The following is a 14,698-nucleotide window of genomic DNA, read 5'->3' on the forward strand; positions in this document are numbered from 1 at the left end:
AGGAATGTTGGAGTATCTTAATAAAGAGATTATTTTGAACCTATTATTACAGTTTTATGACCTAAAGAGTCATTGATGTATATAGGGTAGCTTCATTTGCTAACATAGAGTGCTGGTATTGTCCTGGGTGAACCAGATATGGATGGACGATAACTGATCATCCATATCATTCTCATGGTTCATAGAACTAATCTTTATAGGCATCAGTGCTTTAACATACAGTAGCCCAAACCTTACTCGAATACAGTGAAAGGACCCATGCAACAGATTATCCTGGAACAGGGAGTGGGGATAATAATAAAAATGACAAGAAACCTCCGGGAAGACCGATTCTGTCAGGTATGGGGAGCCTGACAGAAAAGGCTAGCATTTACGTTGACCAATATCTCAGAGAACACGTACTTGCATTACCATCTTATGTCAAAGACACGACAGACGTGTTGAACAGACTGCAGAACATCTCAGTCAACCCCGGAGTTTGGCTGGTCTCCTGTGATGTAGAGAGCCTGTACACCAGCATCAATCATGAGCTGGGTGTACAGGCGGCTCGATATTTTCTCAATATGGGAACCCGTTCCGATTTTAATGAATTCATTTTGGAGTTGCTGAGCTTCATACTCACCCGTAATTTTTTTGTGTGCCAAGAATCCCACTACCTCCAGGTTAGAGGGACGGCAATGGGGACTGCATGTGCCCCCACCTATGCCAACCTCTACCTGGGGTGGTGGGAGAAGGAAGTGGTTTTTCAAGAGGCTATGGAAAAATACACCGAAAACATCCTTATGTACTTCAGGTACATAGATGATGTCCTCTTTCTATGGGAGGGTGATTTGGGACACCTGAAGGAATTCCTAGCCATTCTTAACAACAATCAACTAAACCTTAAGTTGACATCGGAAATGAATCAAAGAGAGATCAGCTTCTTAGATCTAAAAATTCGGATCAGTGAAGAAGGTGTCATCTCTACTGATCTTTATCGTAAAAAAAACGCTACCAACAGCATCCTCCACTCCGAAAGTTCTCACCTACCCTCGACCATTAGAGCTACCCCCAAGGGGGAACTAATGAGGATCAAACGAAACGTCTCTGACCCAGAAACATTCCAAATGCGAGAAAGAGAACTGCAAGACCGTTTTAGAAGAAGAGGTTACAGCCAGCGATTAATAAAAAAGGCAACTAAACAAGTTGAGACCTTTTCTCGCGAAACCCTTCTAAAACCAAGAAAGAAGAATAACTCGGACTCCATTCGATTCATAGGAACCTTCAATGTGCATTGGAAAGAGATCAACCAGATTCTCCAAAAACATTGGGATGTTTTAAAAGTGGATAAAGATCTCAATACCATTTTACCATCAAAGATACAAACATGTTGGAGAAGATCACGTAACATCAAGGATCACCTGGTCCAGAGTCATCTATCTAAGATATGTGAATCCAGATCCAACAGAGAGGCTCCAAGAGCTGTGGCCATTGTAAGGCTTGTAAGTATATGATTCCCAAAGAAGATTTGGTGGATAAAAATTTAAAAATTTGGAAGATCCAAAGCCTCATAACATGTACCACTGTGGGCACCGTATACCATCTAGAGTGCCCATGTGGGAAGGTTTACATAGGCAAAACATCGAGGCCCCTCAAGACTCGCATCTTGGACCATGTAGGCTGTATAAGAAACGCCCGCACGGATTCTCTAAAATTTAAGAACATCACCTCTGTGGCCAGGCACTTCCTACGAATGCACAATGGAGATCCCAACGGTCTCAGAGCATTTGGAATGAGACACATTAAACTGGGTATACGAGGCGGAGATCTAGATAGACAACTCTTACAATTCGAAACCAAAATGATCTTTCCTTTGGACAGTCTTTTCCCTAAGGGACTGAATGAGGCGAACAGCTACACATCCTTTCTTTAGTGAGAAACTTTGAGCTATATGTGTTGAGACAACACACCCCCGCCATTCTCCTTCCGTCCTCTATGTCCATGTCATGCTCCAAATGTGGGAGAATTTATCCCAGAATTCTAGAATCTATGTGTGACCATAACATTTAATTATGTCCGAGGAAATACGGAACATACAACCATTATTACACTCGCCAAATGTTATGGCATTCCTCTACATACAACTATTACTACTCCTGCCAAAATATTATGGCACCATAATTCTTTTACGAATCAAGCTCCCTACTACAAACATCTATTTCTCCCGTGATGATGATCATAATTTATAAATATACTTACCAACCTCTCCGGGGAGTCCTTTGGATATTAAAATACCTATAGGAGAAGAGAAGCAAGAGAAAAAGTGAAAAAACAATGATACAATACGCCATTTAAGATCTATTTTCATGAAGGTATATAAGAACTAATATAATTTCTCTCCTCCTCTCTCATTTATCTGAAATAAAAAACAATGGAAATTTTCCCCTATTCCCTGTTCCAGGATAATCTGTTGCATGGGTCCTTTCACTGTATTCGAGTAAGGTTTGGGCTACTGTATGTTAAAGCACTGATGCCTATAAAGATTAGTTTTATGAACCATGAGAATGATATGGATGATCAGTTATCGTCCATCCATATCTGGTTCACCCAGGACAATACCAGCACTCTATGTTAGCAAATGAAGCTACCCTATATACATCAATGACTCTTTAGGTCATAAAACTGTAATAATAGGTTCAAAATAATCTCTTTATTAAGATACTCCAACATTCCTTCCCTCCTGGCACTTGTTTTCATTTAATTGCACATTTATCACATGGTTTTGTTTGAATTTTGTCACTTAGATTCCTCCCTCTTTTTCCCCCTTACCCCAATATTTCTTATCACTTGATAGCACTGGTAATATCACAGTATAACACCTCTAAGTTAATACACTCACTCAATTATAACTCCAACTCACAAAGTCACAATTCATCATGTCACTGTTCATCACGAATCAATATTCACCTATCATCACCATTATTAGGTGATGACCACCAGACCAGAAACATTTAATCTGATCCCAGTCACTATTATAACCTTTTATTTATTTATCTTTATTACTTATCTGCTTCGTTTATTTAGATTCATAATTAAAATGATGGATGGCTTATAGACATTACAGCTAACACAGCGCTGCTTCCTGACAGTGCAACACTATTAAAGCCATATAGATATATCTTGGACTATCAAGTCGCCATACAGTTAAGATGCAACAGTGTACTCTAATATAAATATGTGTAAATATTAAAAATACACCTTGAATTATGTATTATGCTCGCTACAGGGTTGGGGCTCTGTATGTATTGACTTCCTGGTTTATTATTCTGACTCCAGGATTGGCTAAGGGATGACCATGTGCGCAATGACGCATACAGTAACATGGGAGCCAGATAATTCTGGGAGACCATGTGACCTTTAAGATCGCGCTGACTAGATGACGCGATACGCTGGTCACGTGGGGCGGGACGCCGACCACGTGACCCAAATAATGCCCACATGATCTGTTGCTCACAGCTGAGCTGACTGAGACGTTAGAACGGAGGGGAGATGTCTGCATATCAATGCGCAGAGACGATTGGCCAAAATAAACACATGACAGCAATCCAGACCTGTCATTGGTGGGGCAATATCAGTAAATAGCGATCAGCTGGGACACTCAGGTTGGCCTTGAAAAGCTGAACTAGCCAGCGAAACACTAGTGTCGGTTACACCTGTCCAAATATGCTTACTAGCCTGATAAATGTATATTAAAATGATGTTGGTTCATTAAGGGCGCTATCAGACCATCCAGGTGTCAAATTATCCACACCTTGGATGAAGTAGGTAGCATATGCCCTGCAAATGTGCTTAAGTTGCTGAATAAAAATCTAATGGAGACATTATAACTCCGATTTTCAGCTTATTATACCTATTTGAGCACTTTGACTTTGATCCTAGGAAAGCCCTTAATAATTTATGTTCCCATTATTTTGGTTTTCTCTCCTCTTTTCTCAAATTGTTCAACCTAATTACTATGCTATAATCATGCCTTTCTGGGTTGCTAATAAAATCCTATGAAAATCCTTTGCATCAGACAAAAGTTGAAATAATATCCCTAAAATCACCACTAGATGGTGCAATAGGATAGTGTATCAGAGGTCCTTAGTGAGAAAGGTCCCTGAACCATTCATATTTGTCATCAATTTACCAGAAGGTGGCAGTGCTACTATAAAAAGGTTGAATTAAATCTGAAATTCACATTTGTCAACTGGAGATTAAATAATCACTGAACAGGGCTATATATTTTTCCTTGATCATAAATACCACATCTTTGGCTATTATCTTGTGAGCATATTTTTTGGTCAGGACTCAAGTGTCATTTTTAAAGCACTTATTTCTTGCCTTTTTGTGCACATTGTGTGTATGTGTATGTATGTCTAATATTTTAAACTCTCATTTTTCGCTGCATTCCCATTCAAGCTAATTGTGGGATTATTAACTATGATGTATTAAAAGTTATTTTTTATGACTCTATTTCTTTAGTGCGTTCCCCCTTGAGCAGTCCCTTTCCTTCTTTGTCCAATATACTACATGCTTGACTGCCGGGAACAGCACCCCCTCTAGTTTATTATTTGGGGTTCTCTCTTCAAAAAATATCTTCAATTTCGGTGTGCAGGAGGGCAATAGGCTTCCTAGTGGAGCCACCACATGTGGCACTTGGGGCTGCATATACTGTAGTATTTGAACCCATTTGATGAATGTAGATCCTATCCCAAATGACCTAATTGCCTCCCAATAGAAAATGCCACTCAACAACATTGAATGCTTTCACCGGATCGAGTGGCATTATCACTGGTCATGGATCGTCATTATAAGAAATCTGTAGATGGGTATATACCAGTGGTTCCCAAACTGTGTGCCGCGGCTCCCTGGGGTGCCTCGTGACACATGCAGGGGTGCCGCGGGTTGGTGGTCCAGGACCAACTCAAATTATTAATGGTTAATTATTTATGAGCAAAACCAGTGCTGGTGGCTGCCAATCATAGAATGTGTACAAACAGAAGCAAATCCTGCCCTTTACCACATAACTAACCCTAAGAATCGCATATAAACCCAATCTAATTAATTTTTTTTGGACCTAGGGGTGCCGTGAAAAAAATTCTGATTCTCTAGGGTGCCGTTAATCAAAAAAGATTGGGAACCCCTGGTATATACTGTAATTAACGCAGGCTTATTGAAGTAGATTTCCTCAGCATAAAGCCGGTCTTACTTTAACCATAATCTTGGCTTCGGTGGATATTCAAGAGATGGCTCTGTAGGAGTCTAATTACATGGGGTTTTTTTCTGCTATTTGTAGAATAATATTTTTTTCTTCTAACATTGATCTGGGAATGAGTGTTATCTTGAAAGCTAGCATTAAATGTCTCCAATAGCATGGGAGCTAATACTTCTGAATACCTTTTATAAATTTCAATACAATATTATCATAAAAAATAAGGCGCAAATCTTAGAATATTGAAATTGTATCATGAATCAAATGATAAAGTTGTTTAAACACTTATCATTTACTCGGGATAATCATGTGATTCATGATCAATTTTCCATAGATATTGCTGAGTATTAGTAGAGCAGCTCCCAATTTAGTTTACTGGAACACTATGAAACAATACAACAGAACAAAGAGAGCGCTTATGTTCAAAAATGCTCAGTTAATTTTTATTCACATTTAGAAAAAAATCAATAAAAAAGGCTGCTAAAAAGAGCCATCAACAAATAAATGACATATATTGAACCACACACTAATGACCCGATATGACACTCTAATATCACAAGTCCATCATTATAGATGAAATGGCTCCAGGTGTTGAATTCCTTGGGCTTTATTAAGGACCTCAGTATATTGTTTAGTTGTTATGGAGATTATGTATTTGTTGGTCAGAACAGTCCCACAAAACAGGTGTATAATGGATGGACTCTCTGCAGGTGTTTGTAATAGATATGTCCAGATAAATATTTCAAAATAAGACCCCAGCAAAAGTCTCCATGCACTCCTCAATATAGCAATTTCTCCTACTTGAATAGCAAAATCTGGGAAAACGTTTCTCCATTAGGTTCCAAAGGGCCCTTTAATTGGGCCAATTGAAGTACTGTATCTCGATCCTGGAAGTTTAATAACTTTATAATCATTGTCCGTGGGGGAGCTCCTAGAGGTAGGGGATTTAATGGAACTCTATGGGCTCTTCCAATAGCAAAGAAATTTGGAAAGGACTCTTCCAGATTTCTCTTTTATCCATTTTTCCACAAATTTAATGGGTTCTGTTCTTTCTCCGTGCTCTGGTAGTCCAACAAATCTCACATTGTTCATATTTTTCCTCCCATCGATGTCTGAAGTGTGTATTTCATATCACGCACTTGGTCTGACAGATTATACATTTTTGTAGCTAAAAGATCATTTTCATCCTCCATTTTCGAGACATGGCTCTCGGCCTTCTTGATTTGCCCTTTCACATCTGATAATTTGTCTCATAGAGGTGATGTCAGCTTGTATATCAGTGATTATCTCTCTCAAGTGTTCGGTACCTTTTATAGCTTCCAATACTTGCAATGTATATGCCTTGTGTATTACTGTCTTTAACCTGTGTACTGTTGCCTGCCTGTGATTGTGCATACTTCTCCAGCCAGGCAGCTGCAGTTCCTGTTTTCCCCATTTCTGTCAGTGCTTAAGGGCAGCTTGGACTTGGGGGTTTATTAACAGGTATTTATTTAAACTCCAAATATGGAGACTTATTATAGATTGAAATTCACACCACTTATTTTTATCTCCCGCACACTGCTGCAATATATTTATCCACACTGGGCCTTGTTCACTGATTTTAAAAATTCTGCTCCACAGCATACAGGCTAGGGATGCCAATCCCGGGGCATTTTTTCAATCACATGATTCGGGATTGAAAAATGCTAAATCCCGGGATTGGCATGCCTAAAAGAAAATTGCCCCTATGCCCCCCCACACTGACTGACTTTTGGGGAGGGGGCAGGTGGCAGCGTGCGGAGACAGGCGGCGGGTATGACATGGGTGGCCTGGCAGCAAGCAGGTGCCATGGCCACACACTTACTTTTGGGGAGCGAGGGAAGCAGGCGGTTTCAGCGAGGAGGCGGGGGGGGAGGCCCAGTGGCGAGCGGGTTTCAACGCTGGAGGTGTAGTGCTATGGCCTGTTCAGCGTGACCTGTGACCTAATCACGCTGCGCAGGCCGCATGCCACTTTATAGAAGAGTATAGAAACCTTTAAACCTGGAAGCGGAAATGCGTCATCAACACTGGGGAATTTCGATATAGCTTATAAAGCTATATAGCTTAGATAAAGCTTAAAAATCTCCCTTCCGTCTCTTTTAATAAGTAAAATATATTTTTGACCAAAATATATTACACCTAACTGTGGTATTTATTTTGGTACTTGTGTAATTTCATGGTGGCAGTTACGTAGTCAGCATAGCATCCCTGTCAGAATCAGCATGTTCCCGCGGCCAGCATAGTTAGCGTAGTCCGCGTCCCTGTCAGAATCAGCGTCCCGCAGCCAGCATAGTCAGTACGTTTACGGCTAGCTGGAGCTTACATAGTTAGCGTAGTCAGTCAGTGTTACGCAGTTAGCACGCTCAGTCAGCATTCTTTCACCACTTATTACATTGGGATGTATTCAATGCCGCAGCGAGGGGGTTAAACAGCGAGGATTGCAGAAAACCAGCGATCCTCTCTGTTTAACCCCCGTGCCGGCCGCTCGCTCTATTCAACGTTCCGGGGAAATCCTTGCCATCACAGGACAGCGAGAATTCCCCAAAACAGCGAGACCCGCGGCTAATGCAGGAAACTCGCTGTATTTAGCTGCGAGTCTCGCTGGTTCAGGATCCGCATACGCCGATTTCCCCTCGCTCAAAAAATGGAGCGAGGGGAAATTGGCATATGAGGGGGCTGCGTTGAATATTGGTGAGTGGTGACAGCGAGCAGGAAGCTCTGCTCGCTGTCACCACTCGCCCACAGCATTGAATACCTGCCACTGTGTCAGTTATGGCTGCTGAAGCCTTAACCGTCTTTAACCTGCCGCAGACGGAGGAGGAGTCGATGGAGTTTTCACAACGCCACCACTTGTTGACCTGTGTCAACAGGCATCCTATGATGCTTAATGTAAAGGAGCATATGTGGTGCTGCACATAAGAAGCTGTTGCAAGAAGGTCAGTCTTCGGGCGGCACAATGGTTTCGCGGATGTCACCTGACATTTCTGACCCATATTTCCTTCGGCGGAGGAGCTGACAAGCATTACATTTTGTGAGCGCCACCTCATGATTTCCAACAAAACCACTCTGATTTATAACAACCTTATGCGGGAGGCGTGTACCTTCAATTTGATGCCGCAGCCCCAACGTCATATTGGCGAACCTTGAAAAATTGTTGAGGCGGATGAAAGTCTATTTGTCCAGCGCAAAAATCATGTTGGACGCATCCTGCCTCAGCAGTGGCTCTCTGGCGGCATATCCCTTGAGACAGGTGAATGTTTTATAACACCAGTGGCCAGTCGTGAGACCAGCACCCTGATGTCCGCCATCCAGACGCATATTGAACCAGGTACCACCATATACTCAGACTGTTGGCACGCGTACAACACACAACTTGAGCAGGCGGGGTTGTGCTCATCAACCACCACTACAATTTCGGGGTCCCAGACACTGGGGTTCATACCCAAAATATTGAAAGGCTCTAGGGCTCATGCAAGTGGAGGAACAAGAGACATATAGGCACTGCGCATCAATACCTTGACTCCTATCTGCAGGACTTTATTTGGTGCAAAACCCTTGGTGCAGAGAATGCTTCCCTGTACATTTTACACGCGCTAACTCTGGTCCCAACGGCCGACAAACCATCTGACACAAATGTTGACGCAGCTGCGTCAATATCAGCTGCATTTGAAAGGAATGCAGAAAGTGAAGAATGACTGTTTTAAGAGTTTCTTGGACTTCTTTCCTGCTATTGAACATTGTTCATTGGTTTGTTTCTTTATTGTTCACTAAAATCCAGTTGCCTAGTTAATATATGTTGTCATTACTGTTTCAGATGTATGATATGCCAGGTGTGAAAGTTTTCTTTAAACACCCCCACTATCCATGCCAGCCCGAAGCATGGCGAGCGGATGCGTTACTCGTCCTCCCGACCTGTTCATACCCCCACTATCCACGTTGGTGTGTAGTTGATTTTATAAATTGAGGCGAGTGCAGTAAGCCACCGAGCCTGAAGCATGGCAAGTGTACGCAAAATAAACGTCAAGTAATACGCATCCTCTCGCCACGCTTCGAGCTTGGTGGCTTGCTGCGCTCGACACACTTTATAAAATTATCTCCACACCGACATGGATAGTGGCGTTATGAACAGGTCGGGAGGACATGTAACCAGTCTCCTCGCGGGGCTCACAGCGATCGCCACGCTTCGGGCTGGAGTGGATAGTGCGGATTTGAAAAGGAGGCATTTGCCAGTATGTAACATTGAGCACTGGCAAATGCCTCCTTTATTGTGAATGAGGCGCACTTGCGCCCATACCCCTCTTTGTGCACGAGACGCACGTGCTACTGAACCCCTATGCTATGGTATGCTAATCTGATACCTATAACAGTCTGTGACATCTATTATTTTTGACTTGAAGTCAGTAAAAAAAAAACAGCTAAACAAGGAATCATTTTCTTAGTTACAGGATGAGGAGAGGAGGCGGCAGCAACAACTGGAAGAGATTCGAAAACGAGAAGCTGACGATCGCATGAGACAAGAGGAAGATTACCGCCATCAAGAGGAGGAGCGGACGAAACGAGAAGCAGAGGAAAAGGTTTGTAAAGTGCAATATTTGCAACAAAATGTAACAGCTGTGATGTAAAACTGTATTCACTGTGAATTTTGCTGAACATATGAAATCACACTGCTCCAATATTTGATTAATATAAATTGTATGTACAATTGTTTTTCACTTTGTCCCTTAATCTATTTCCCAAAACTGGGTTTTTTTCCAGTATAATCATATTAGGCATAGACATTAATAAGGAGTTTTTGGATTGGGAGGAGGGAAATAATTAAGTGAAGAGAATAGTTGGACCATGATAACTTTACAGACTCTGCAGACATAAATACGAAGTATGGTTATGAAATTAAAATAATTGAAAGTGCCTGATCTCTATACATGATGACCTTCTTTAAAGGTTTTGAAAAGTGACAAAGTTTTGCTTGTAGGAGAATTTGTTTTTTGTATGGCAACTTTGATCTTTTTTTTTTTTACTGATGGATTTAGCAAACACTGGATGTACTAAGTATGTTAAAGTTCCGTCTTATGGTTTTACTGTCAGGATGATAAGTATCACATACATCTATTAATCACCATTTCAAAGAATATTTGTTGGTTGAGGTTCTATTTTGTTCAGTGGAATAGAAACATTTAAAAGTTGAATTATGTTCAAAAAAAATTTAAATATTCTCTTACAGTGTATTGCACTTTTCACATTCCAATAACGGGCCATTCCTCATAAGATCACTAGTTTTTTTAAAAGAGAAAATTGCTGTGAAACCTCTATTTACCTTAAAATTTCCAATTTAAATTAAATTTGGTTTAGTACTGTAAGTGGGTCTAAAATAAAAAAGCGCAATTCTTAGGCTTAGAAGTATTGGTTGGAACTGGCAGAAGGCTTCATGGATAAAATGTAATAGGATGAAAAATTCAGAAAGTGAGAGATTTGGTAAGAAATCTCCAGGTTTTTTTTAAAGTGCCAATCATTTACACTGCAAAACCAGTATGGTTTTGCAGTGTAAATGATTGCCGCTTTCAAAAACCTGGAGATTTCTTACCAAATATCTCACTTTCTGAATCTTTCATCCTAATAAATTTCACCCCAGGTTTCAGATTTAGATTTTTCAGAGACCTTCTCATTTGTCATATAGGATGATTCCCAGAGCTCAATACACAATTCTCCCATTTGTATTTTATGAATTAATATGGAAGATGTTCTGTGTAAGGCGAATCCATTAACTCCAACAGGTCGAATGTACTCCATTACTAAAAATGTAAATACTAAAATCAAATTAAGCTTTTGCCAGTTCCAACCCAACAAGTAGTATCCGCCAACCAAAATATTTTGTAATAATGGTGCTGCTCTTTTGTAAGCTTTCTCAAAATATGTGAACAATTTTAACAATAAATCCATTGTGAAATATCGTTTTAGCCGATGATCCCATCATGTACCTAAAATAAAACATTGTGGGTTAATTAACAGTATACTGTACAGCATATAGCTTTTTGATAAAATCTGAATCTTGCTTTTTCATTTTTTTTCCTTCTAATTTAAACATACTGCTGTATTCATCTTATAGCCCATAAAAAAAGTTTTAAAATTAAGACTTGGTCCAACTCTGTAGCTCAATAAGGTGAGCTGCAAAGGCAGATAAATTAGCAATTATTTTTGTTAAAAATTGTAGCTTTAAATGCATGCAACTTCAAAAACAATGTACAGATCAGCCTAAGATTATGACGTGGTCTTCACACCAAATACATAAATTAATATGCCAAATGCATTTCAATCCTAAATGATCAGTTTGTAACCCTGTGTTGATTTTGTGTAGAAAACCCCCTATATTAAAAATCCACAGTTATTTTCAGTAGTATAATAAATAATATAGCTTTCTCATGTGCTCTACCATTACAGTGGATTGTAGTGGTACAATATGAATGCATAACTGAATTCATTTTCATTTATTATATCCCTCTTCCTAGTGTAAATTTAAGCGCTTAAAGATTTGAAGGTAAAAACTACTTTTGGCAGCACTTGGTGGAAGATAGTTGATTTAGTTTTGAGGGGTTTGCAACTTCTTTTGAAGGAACTCATGAATATATACTTTTTGTTAAAAAGAAATGTATTTATGTCTTTATCTCTCTTAGCCAATGCATAATTCGAGGCTTACCCAGTATGCCTTAAAGGTATCAGAAAAATCCAGATCTCACTCTGCTGAGCATGTGACTTTTTATTCTAGCCAGCAAGAGATATGTGTTGCTTGTTATTGTGTTCTTACTTGGTACAGTTAGATAGCCAATAGTCCAAAGAGCATTTAGCTTTATGGACTCTTTAAAAGTTCCAGGGGTTTATTAGGTGAAAGTAAGTAGTAGAAAAATAATTGAGAGTATGGTCATGTTTCAAATCATGTCTTTAATTATACATGCTTTGAGTAAGTTCATTATAAGGTCTAGGAGGAATAAATTAGTACAACAGTATAAGTAGATCTAGAAGGGTAAAATAAAAATGCAGATACATGAGGACCACTAGGATATGTATAATAATTAACATCTCTAACCAAATAAAACTTAAACCAGCTGTAAAGAAGAAATAAATAGAAAACTATCCCAAGGCCCAACAATACCAGAGCAGGCCAACTGTGTTTGAAGACCATCAAATCAAGCATACTGTACATACAGTAGAATAAAAAAATATACAAAAAAAGTGAAAAATAGCGCACAAGTAAGTTCTTAATGTATTGAATAAAGGTTCTCCAATAGTTGCTTTCTACCAGAAGTTTGGAGTTTCAACTCTTCTTCATAGGGACACTCGTATAAAAAGAAGAAAGACAATAATAGTGTAGTACGTTACCTTGTAATTTGTTTTTTTGTTTGCTATGTACGGCGCTGCGGACACTTTGTGGCGCCTTATAAGTAAACGTACTACTAGTATTCCTGATATCACTCCAACATTTCCATATAAAGTGAAAACACAGATGTCATACCCTCACTCACAGAGATAGGAGCAAGGTGTGCACATAAACATCAAAGGAAAAGAGAGAAGTAGCGCTTACCAATGAGGAATAATCAATGTAAAAAACATTTAATACACATATAAAAAATTACATAAACATAATAGACAATAGGAATAAAAATATAATATAAAAACTCTCATTGGCCCCCTCTATGTGCCACTGTGCAGGAAATATTGATAGGATCCGTCCTATTTGTGCCGTTTTAATAAGAGTCCCAATTGGAACGATGCAGTTCTTTGAACAGAGATACAATTTAAGCTTTCCACTGGATTCAAATGAGCGTAATAGGAGATGGGTATAATTACCACTGACTGTCCCTTAGGAGTCTTGTATCCATGTAGGATTGCTGAACAAGCTGTGATCTCCGTGAAGGGGGTGGGTGAAGTCTTCTCCGCTTGAGAATCACAATATATTGTGGAGAGCAAAGTGGATAGTCTCGGTGTGCAACTTTCTCCAAAAGTGGGGAGATGAAAGACGGCTGGTTGGATCCAAAACTGACACGGTGTGGCGATGACAGTGAGGGGCCTTGAGAGCAAGCAGCTTCCAACGCGTTTCACTGCCTCTAGGGGCAGCTTTTTCAAGGATATGCTGCTGTTGGTCCTTTAGGGGTATTTATACCTGTGTTTGATTATCAAACATGGTGCACCTGTGTGCTAAGAAACATCTCATTGGTTTTTATATATATCATTTCTAATTATAAAGAGCAATAGAAGGCAACAGAATAAAAAAATAACATTTAAGATATATTTTCACATAAATATACTAAGAGATTAGCTTTCAGCAGAAAATAAACATAAATTGTGAGGACGCGCTATTGGACAAAGGTCAGGTGTCCAGGTTTTCATTTCCTCAAAGACCTAAGGCTTGTCATAGTAACGGGTCATGTGTTGAGGGTTTAGCCTATAATAGGTGTGGGACGGGACTCATTACAACAAGGGAGGCTGACGCGATGGCAGCGTGCGTTCCAAGCCTCTTTCGGAAGTGTACTTCCGTTTTTTCCGTGTAGTCTGGTTGCCTAGCAACCAGGCTTGCGTTCCAAACCTCATATTGGGGGCAAACACTCAGTAAATAGCGGAGAGAAATTGGAGTGATACGTATCAAATGCGCATTTCTTATTGATGCGCAATTACTATATCAAAGAGCTTCATTAGCATATCAACATTTTGGTCAAAGAACACGTGAAGCGCTTATTTATTGTTTGAAGCGCGCAGTCACGTGACTTTAACAATGCAGTACAAATTAATCTTATTTCAAACACAGAGGAGGAGATATTTTTACTTAAAGAGGAGTACAGAATTATATTTTATTTACGAGAAATGTATAATAAGAATATCTGTATAATTATTTGGTTTTGTCCATTGATAAACTACACATAGTAGCGGGTAATTCTGCCATCTAGTGGACATTCCTAATTATATCTTCATTGTCAAACACATCTGTCTTATCATTGGACAAAAGCAAATATAAAGCATAATAAAACAATGATAGAATATCATATATATATTAGAAGAGATGGTGAATATTTTTAGATGACAGATAGATTAATAAATGAGTAATCCGGAGTCATAATAACACTCAAGAATCAATGTGTCAAAACAATGTTTCAAAAGTGCACACATTATTTCGTGCCCCAAAAATTTTTTGATATAAAGAAAAACTTCAAAATGAAATCGGAATTTTTTCCGATTAAAACTAAAGGAAGTAGTGTGGAAAGTTTCTACAAGACCACCCTAAAAGATTTTAAAGATCTTTGTAAACAGATTAATGAACACCCAAGAAAACACACTAATCTAAATAAATGGGAGAAAAGAGCATTAAAAAATCTTATGAAGGACACCTCCATTGTCATCAAGGAGGCAGATAAAGGGGGAGGCCTGGTTATTCAGGATAAAACTGATGATATATCAGAAGCA

The 14,698-nt window shown here is 39.4% G+C and overlaps 1 protein-coding gene across 12 annotated transcripts in view; it reads left to right on the plus strand.

Moving 5' to 3' along the window:
- AFDN (afadin, adherens junction formation factor) overlaps window positions 1-14,698 on the plus strand; it is a 723,489-nt gene that overhangs the window by 603,458 nt on the left and 105,333 nt on the right. For 10 of the 12 annotated variants that reach the window (XM_083176399.1, XM_083176410.1, XM_083176408.1 and 7 more), the window contains one exon: window positions 9,691-9,825. In XM_083176399.1, coding sequence (XP_083032525.1) covers window positions 9,691-9,825 — 135 coding nt within the window. The remainder of the gene's footprint in view (window positions 1-9,690; window positions 9,826-14,698) is intronic. The other 2 variants (XM_083176400.1, XM_083176406.1) reach the window with 1 other exon arrangement.

Source organism: Crinia signifera, chromosome 3 (genome assembly GCF_055691185.1).
Source record: "Crinia signifera chromosome 3, ASM5569118v1, whole genome shotgun sequence".
NCBI lineage: Eukaryota > Metazoa > Chordata > Amphibia > Anura > Myobatrachidae > Crinia > Crinia signifera.